This window comes from Centruroides sculpturatus, unplaced genomic scaffold (genome assembly GCF_000671375.1).
Source record: "Centruroides sculpturatus isolate CEXI.00-Female unplaced genomic scaffold, Cexi_2.0 scaffold424, whole genome shotgun sequence".
Classification (NCBI taxonomy): domain Eukaryota; kingdom Metazoa; phylum Arthropoda; class Arachnida; order Scorpiones; family Buthidae; genus Centruroides; species Centruroides sculpturatus.
The window spans coordinates 488,622-497,808 of NW_019384695.1; the positions used below are offsets into that span (position 1 = coordinate 488,622).

General features: G+C 26.8%; 1 protein-coding gene across 3 annotated transcripts in view; it reads left to right on the top strand.

Annotated features, from left to right (window-relative positions):
• The window catches only part of LOC111627429 (zinc finger protein 148-like), a 16,950-nt gene extending 7,763 nt beyond the window's left edge, over window positions 1-9,187 (top strand). The window contains exons 2-4 of one of the 3 annotated variants that reach the window (XM_023370998.1): window positions 2,733-2,860; window positions 5,399-5,600; window positions 6,320-9,187. In XM_023370998.1, coding sequence (XP_023226766.1) covers window positions 5,409-5,600; window positions 6,320-8,782 — 2,655 coding nt within the window. In that variant the 5' untranslated portion in view covers window positions 2,733-2,860; window positions 5,399-5,408 and the 3' untranslated portion in view covers window positions 8,783-9,187. Of the gene's footprint in view, window positions 1-2,732; window positions 2,861-5,396; window positions 5,601-6,319 lie in introns of all 3 variants that reach the window. The other 2 variants (XM_023370997.1, XM_023370996.1) reach the window with 2 other exon arrangements.

Sequence of the window (9,187 nt, forward strand, 5' to 3'; positions counted from 1 at the left end):
CAATTTGTTTACTGGATGGCAGTACACTTTCGAATCAATTGTTAAACTGTCTGGTAAAAGCTCCAAAAAAAAATATTTCCTTAAAATCCCGCCAAAGAAAGCATCTCTCTAAGAACATGTGGAACCCATATATCATGCTTTGAAACGAAACCAATTTGTTTCAAGTAATCATAAACAGTTCAAGTTGACAAATTTAATCTTTTAGTGATTTCACGTGTTGTTGTTCAGCAGTTTGCTTCAATCAGTACCTTTATTTTGTTTTCATTGGCTTCAACTGGTGCATCTTCCATATTGAAATTGCCAGAACGAAATTTTGTAAACCAGTTTTGGCACTGTCGTTCTGTAAATACATCTTCCTCATACATGTCATACAATTTTTTTCTCACTTGAACAACATTCTTACCTTTTTGGTAATAAAATTCGGTAAAAAAGGCCGAAAATGCTGCTTTCGATCTTCTGTATTTGATGGGACACAAAAAATAAACAGTTGCACAAAATCAAACAAAATTTTTTACAAATAAGCCTTAAAATGCTAGCTGTCAAAATATATAATGATAATATGGTTTAGAATGAAAATGGCAGGAAAAATACAACTAATCCGTCTAGTGATAAAAAAAATGAAATTACTTTTCGAACAACCCAATAGTTGAGATTTCATTAATTATTATTTTGAATTAAATTGAATAATTATTAAATTTAATTCAAAAATTATTGTAATTATTAGTTACTGTTAATAAAAGATAGAAGTCGAAATGAATTGTACATTTTGGGGGCAAAAAAAACTTTCTCCATTAATTCATTATCATTTTACAGTAATGTTACTTAATACTATTGTAACAGCAATGGGTATTGTACAACGGATCATTACCAAATGCAACAAAGCAGATCAGACCAAGTCCCAGTTATAGATCAAATGGCATATTTAAATTTTAAAATTTTACAACTTTAAAAATGCTGTGCTAGCTAGGCAAAATTATTAATTTGAGAAAACTCTTAAGGGGCTGTCCATAAATTACTCCTGCATTTATCTTGAAATTTTTACTCCCCTTCCCCCCTCTCATCCCAGTTTATTCAAGTTTCCATAACCCCTCTCCTCTTCAGGCATCCAACAAAACTTGATCCTCTTTTAAAACGTTCATCACTATGAATAATAGATACCATAAGTAGAAATGAAACATACAAGAAACTTTGAAATAAATATAATAAAATGCATACTGTATAAAATTTAATGAAATAAATGGATGTCTACTAATACTCAACCCCCTTGTCCGAGTTGTCTTAATCCCCTCCCTCCCTTTCAGTGTGGACATCATTTAAAGACATCCCCCTTACAACAGAGGAGTAAAACTATAAATATTACCAACAAATGTACAATTTGATGGAATGGGAAAAAATCCATGTAATGAATCTAAATGAAAAGCAGTGTCTCATAATAATGATAAACTCATAAAAATAGTTTAATAAGTAATAATAGAGTCTGTAAGCTCATAATAATAATAAACTTATCATAAAATAGTTTAACAATAAGTAAATATTTTAATGTTCAGAATAAACAATACGATTTTATTTCTTGTTATTATATATGAACAAAATCAGAATAAAACACAAATTGTTTCAAGTGAAATTGAGTTTTACATAATAGAAATTTAATGAATTTTACAGTTCAATAATTATGAAAGTGGTGTAAGTCCATTTATGGTCCAGAAAAAATATATTAGTTTAGTTAAATTCACATAGAAGTCTTTATGCAATCAACTTACATATTTCTAAAGTCATAAAAACATTGTCAAACTTAGTACACTTTATTTATATTTTTGAATCAACTAAAATGCAAATGTTTAAATATCTCGAAAGAAGAAAAAATGGACTTACACCACTTTCAAAATAAACGGTCCATATTNTTAATATATACTGGTTCAAGTGTTTTGTGTGTGATAAAGTAACATTAATGTCAAATGATACACATAGAGTCTCTCAAGTCTCCGTAGATATAACAAACACAGAAATAAATAACACAAAATAAATTGTAGCTATGTGTCGATTCTGCGCAACATGTCCGAACGTGTAAGCTGAACAATAGTGTGGGGGGAGTGAGTAATCAGGAGTTGCGTGGCAAACAAAAGACGAATCGACGAGATTTAAAAATCGCATAACTCCAGGTTCGCGTAAGTCAGGGTAGTGTAAGTCGAGGTATTACTGTATTAATAATTCAATGATTCTTAAAAATGATCTTTTTTTCTAATTAACAACTTAACTAATTAAAAATTTTAATTTGTAAGGTGTGTCAGATAATCATTAATAAATAGCATGTCCTGTAAATGTGGTGGAGAACCTGAACCAGCAAATAAACTAAAATTAGTTCATTTACAAACATTTTTGTGTGTTTATAACATACATTTTCAGGTTGAAGTTGTTACAAACAGATGAAAACATTCATAAAAGTGCTAATTTGAGTTAATATATACTGGTTCAAGTGTTTTGTGTGTGATAAAGTAACATTAATGTCAAATGATAATGGTGAATAAATGCAGAAAGTTTTTCTTGCACTGAAATAGCCATACCAAAATATACTAGCCTGGCAGTCTAACTGCCTACCTTTAGAAAAAATTATTATATATTAATAATTAATAGTTAACCAAACTATTGTCTGAATAATTCAGAAGTTAATATGATTATTATAGAAAATTTTTGGGCTTGGTTGTTTATGTATAACTACAACAATTTTTTAACAGAATGAAACAGAAAAGACAGTATTTTTAATGCTTGAGATGGCAATGTCTAAACTGCATACTGGTAATTATATTGCTTTCAACAATTGTTCTGAAGGCATGGTGTGAACAATAAGACAGGTTATATGAAGGTTTCATTTTCTTTATTATTTATTTTGTAAATAAATTTAATTTTTTTAACTTTATTTAGTAAATTAATTCAAAATACCATATTTACTTGTATATAAGACAAGGTTTTTATCCATTTTTCACTGCTTCAAAAACCTAGGTTGTCGTGGGAGTGAAGGATTCTTTTCGTCTTTGTATAATTTTTGTAAACTATGTATTCACATATTTTACCAGATTATCATCATCTGGTGTTTAAAAACAAAAGTATTTTATCTGGGTTGTTTGAATCGTTGTTGTGTATTGTCAGGAGTAAAGATGAATAGCAATAGGAAAAGTTTTTTGAACTGAATTCCAAAATTAAACAGGAGCCCGATATAAGTTTTAATTCATTCCCACATGAAAACAGATGATTATTTGGAAATTCAAAGAAAGTCATAAGTGTAATTGATGAAGAGTGAATTCAACTGTTAAGAATTGGCAAAAAAGGTTCCTGATTGTCCAGCTTTACGTGAACAAATTATGTTGTCAATTTTACATGATTTTTCCTTGAAGTTTAAAATGCCAGTAATTTTTGCAGGACAATGTGTGAATTTATGGCATTTGATATTTTATTTGTTATTAAACAAAATAAAATTAGAATTGTATTAATCTAATTTTCTTTATTTTGATCATTAAAGTCACACCTCATCCTATATGTGAGATTGTCTTGTATTCGAGTAAATATGGTATTATAATTTAGAGATTTCAATCTTCTGTTAAGCTTTAACTCCTAAATTATACAACTTTGATATTGACCTTGAAAATCATTGATGCAAATTTTTGATAAAGTGAACTAACTGCTGTTACCTTAGCCGTATTTATTAATCATAATACAGTGTTCTTTAAATTTAACCTTTCAACTGAAAAAGAAAGTGGAATAGTCAGGTATGGTGCTACCCCTTAGTAGTGGAGAATAAACGTGCGAAATTTTTAGAATATTTTTCCACGCATTTTTTCTCATTGGTGTTTCGGAAAAAGATTTTGTAAACAGTTATGTCTAGTAAAGAAAAGTCTTTTTTTATTGTTACATAATACATTTTTTATGTGAATTTTTTTTTCGTGGTAGTTTTAGGCTAGTTTTTGGCAATACCCCCAAAAGAATTTGATGAATATAGTCGTCCCTCACCACTGCCACATGATCACCCTTGACGACTATAGTCATCACTCACTGCTGAGTGGTTAACAGTGTCAATGCTATAACAAGACCAGTTTTCTACATTCTCTAGATTAATGTGTTTTCTTTAAGAGCTGAATTTCACTTTTCAGCTGATTATTTTTAAATAAAATTTTATTGTTATAAGATTTAAGATTTCCTAATCATTGAACTTCTTCCGTCTTTTCTGATAATTTATCAAAAAATGACTGAATAGCAAGCATCTCACTTTCTGTATCCTTTTCTTCTAAATCTTGATTGTAAAAATAATACATCCAGTTTTTTTTTTTCTTCATACATGGTCACTTGGTGATCTCTTCCATCAACCAACAAAGCATTGGTTCAGAGGTAACTTAGCTTCATCTTTTGGAGGCATTATTATTATCTTAATGTAATTCAAAAAATCAAGAAAATGTAACTAATATTAAAATACAAATTGCTACTTACTAAGTTAATTTATAGTAACCAATTAACATAAAAAATAGTTTCCATCAATCATTTCATAATCACACCAACATTACAGAAGTACAGTACTCTCTAGTGTATTATCTCTGTAGTGTCTCTCAATTTTCCTAATTAGTCAAACAATTTTTATCCTGTATTTCTGCACAGGTCATGTACACTTGGTTATCCATCTAGTGCAAATTCTTCAGTGTTGTGGTGGAACTGACTTCACAATAGTTTATCCATAAAGTATTAATTTTTCACTCATATGTATTGATCTGTTGTCTGTTGTCTGTATTGCAAAATTTTACGAACAAGCATCTTTTCATAGGTTATCAACTAGATTTTAAAAAAATACAAGTTGTTAGTGCTTTTTGTTTATTATTTGATTATTTGGTTAAAATACATACAAAATATATATAAGCTTTATAACTAAGCAGTATCATGATTAAAACATAGCACTAAATTAGCATGCTAGCATCTAAAAAAGAAAACTGCCACACTAAAAAATTTTCTATATATCAAAGTAAAGAATTTTAGTATGTAAAATTTCAAATCTTTACTTCATTAATAAATATTTACTTGATATTTAAAAAAAACAACTAACATGTTTAATTTTTTTCCTAAAGATTCTTAAAAAACATTCATTCGTGAAATGAAAAATATTTTTCCATGAATTAAGTTTTTGTAATTTGAATAATAATATTTTATATTAAATTTGGAAATATTAAAACAGTTTTTAAGTATTTCTCTTCATATGGTTATAATGCTTTAGAAGTAATAATGTAATCAGATAAAGTTGTAATTTTTAATTTACGAATTACAGGTTAAAATTATTTAATAATCTCTTTTATAGGAATGTTAGTTTAATTTCATAGCTAAAAATAAATTTAAGTTATTTAAAATTACAAATTTTTTTATACAGATTATAAAGTATGGATTCTCAGCATCAGATAAAAAATACAGCCACACAACAAAAGGAATTCCAATGTCCAGTCTGTCTCAAATTCTTTAGTCGTAAATTTACACTAGAGATGCATTTTCTTATTCATCAAGGAGTAAAACCTCATGCATGCCCGTTTTGTGGAAAATGTTTCCGTCAAAAAGGAACATTAATGAGACATAAAGTATGGAAAAATTTAATTTTTCTTATATTTTAATTTATCACTGGAATATCTTTTCAGCTTAATAATTTTGAAGTTAAGAAAGCCAAAAATTTGTATAAAATTTTATCATGATTTGTTACATTGTTTATCATTCTTTAGAAGATTCTGTTTTTGCATTTTTAACATTGTTTAAAATTTATTAATCATAAATTTTTTCAAATTAGTTATAGTATTATTTTGTAACATGGAAATTTTTTATATTGCAGTTAATTTATTAAAAATACTTTATTTATTTAAAATATTTTTAAAGAATCAAAGAAGTTTTAAGAAATAATAGTCTAAATTTGATTTAAAAATAGCTGAATGTTTTCATTGTTTTATATTAGAATTAAATTTTAAATAACAAAAGTTTGATATTTTAAGATAAATTCCTAATTTATTTTATTTCCTATCCTAATTAATTCTAATTATAAGGATAGGCCATAGATTAATGCATTGAGAAATAATTATATTACAGAATTTAGTATTGGTATTTCAATTGAATGTAATTCAGATAAATTTCCTGATAATAATAAAAATTCTTGATAATTTTTATAATAATTTTGCAGTTTTGTTGTTTAAATTATGATAATTTTATTGGATTTTTCTAGAAATTCAATAAATATAAATTTCAAAAATATTTAGTTATAAAATTTGATATTTTTGATAATTATTTATTTGTATAAACTTATTATTTCTAGGCCTTGCATAGTAGTACAGCTTTGTTTCATTGTGGCTTGTGTAATAGAAGTTTTCGACAGAAAAATGTGTTTTTGCACCATCTTAAACATCGTCATAAAGTATCAACAGAAAATTTGGACAGACGAAAATGGAGAACACAGATAGCTGATGGTGAGAGTCTCATGAATACATTGCCATCATTTGCATCTGCAGATACTATTGCTATTAGCACATCAGATAAAAACTTAGAAAATATGCTTTTTAATACTTATTATACGTTTGATAATCATTCACAAAGTAATGATCTCAGAAATAAATCAGTTGTATTTAATACAAATAATCTTTCAAATCAAAATGATGGTAACAATCAAGAAAATATTCTTGATAATTCTACAAAATTACCAATGCAAGCAACTTCTGATAAAAATTTTTCAGATTATTTCAATAAAAATATACCACAGCCCAATTCTATTTGGCAATGTAATGTATGTAATTATGAAATTCCTTTTGATTATTTAACTTGTAGTGCTCATGTGTCTGTTCATGAACAGAAATTTAAATATAAATGTTGTCTTTGTTTGAGACTATTCTTAACAAATTCGGAATATCATCAGCATATGACTCTCTTCCATGGAAATTCAAAACTTGTCTCAAAAGAAAGTTCTTCTTGTTCCAAGTTTTCAATGTCTCAAAATAATGCAGATTCAATACATTCTCAGTTGCTTGCTCTTCCTTCCACCAGTAATTCTAATATAATTTCTTCTGAAAATAATAATGATAATTCAAAAGCATCAACTTATTTTAACAATGGTGAAATGAATAAACAGTCTAGCTCAATAGATTCTCATTTAATACAACAGCAGAGTAAAGCAGAAACGACTTTTACTTGCATTCCATGCCAGATGGATTTTACAGTTGAAGAAGATTTTGAATGCCATGTAAAAACTCATGTACAAAGTGTACTTTTAAGTGATTCTGAATCTATTGAAGTTGATAGTTCTAATAATAATGAAAGTGCTGAAAATAGTCCCTCTTCAGGTAAAGTTTTCCATTATCCAAATGAAACATCTTCAAATATGCTATCAGTAAATGATGACAATATAAAAAATATAATGAGATATCTTCCTTCAGATATTGCAATGAATTCAGAAGCAGGAAGGCAAAACCATTTAGATAATATAATTATTCATAATAATACAAAAACAAGTCAGTCTTATGATCATGATGTTATGCATAAATCTGGTAAATATAAACAAGAAAAACTAGAACTTGAAGAATATTTAAATAATAATGAACAAACATTTCATACAATAAATTCCGACTATAACTCCATGAAATTAAAATATTGTACAACTAAAGATTTTTCCAATGAAAAGGTTACAGTGGATTCATCTGGTTATATTGAGCCTTCTGGATTACAAACATCAAATATAAAAACAAACATAAAATTCTTGTCAAATAGCAACACTAATTCATCAATGTATTTCAATACCAAATACTTGAAATCAACACCCAGAAAAACTAAACCTTTACAAAATATTGATTCAGAAAACCAATTTTTAAATGATCATACTAATATATTGTACTTGTGTCCTTTTTGTAAAAAATATTTCAGTACTGCTGAACGACTTTGTTGTCATACAATGTTACATGTACGTTCTGTTAAATCAAAAACCCATCAGAAAATTACTACTACTAAAAAATTTCCAACTGATGGAAAACTTAAAGTACCAAAAGAAAACTGTTCTTATTCAGTAAATTCAAAGGAATGTATCACTACATCCTTAAAATCAAAAGAATTTAATAATTCTAACATGATTGAAAAAACTGGAACTAAATCTAAAATATTTTCTTCAAAAATAAAACAGAATTGCTATCAAAACAGAAGAAAAATGAATAATACATTGTCTCCAAATGAGATGGATTCTGCAACTTCAAAATGGTTCAAGAAAAATGTTCAAGTAGAACATAAAACAAATAGTGAGAGATCATCTTATGGAAACCACTTTAAATGCAAACAATGTAAAAAAATATTTGTTAAAAAATCAATCTATTATTATCATATGCAAATGCATTTAAAAACTCAAACATTCCACTGTCTTATATGTCATAAGAAATTTTTATATAAAGAGCAATTACTTAGACACTCACGAACAAATCATTTAAAAACATACAAATGTCAGTTTTGTTGTAGAGTTTTCCAGTATAATGTTCTGTATCGTTATCACAAAAAATTTTGTAGAAAAAAGAACTCACTCAATGACTTAAAATCTGTAGCTGGTGATCTTTCTATTCCAATTATTGATATTTTAAAAGTGTCTAACATAGAGAATTTAATTGGTATTATTCCTATTACTAATATGAAGAAGACAGAGAATGCTGCATCAGAAAAACCTCCAATAATGGCAGCAATACCAGTACTTTCTCCTCTAAGACCATATCAAATAGATGTATTTCCTGTTATTGGGAATCTTCCTTTATAAATGGAAATACTATTTTATGGAATATAATTGTGAGAATTATATGTAATATACATATAATATATTTTTTAGGTGTAAATATTGTATAGGCCTATTCATATGTGATGTATTTTATGTGTAAAATTATATTTTTATTTCATTAGAATTTAGTGGGAATTTTTAATAGTGAATCAAAATATTTTTTATAATTTAATAAATGAGATGATATATATATATATAGAATGAAATTTACAAAACCATCTTTTTGGTATCAGCAAAGACTGCTTTGTAAATTTCTTTCTAATTACTTCTTGATGTTTGTCATTAAAGACTACATTGTGAATGATAAATGTACTAAGAATGTTTATAAAGTTTTAGGAATTTTGATATAAACAATTGCTTATTTTAAAATATTGTAAAGTAGAAGGT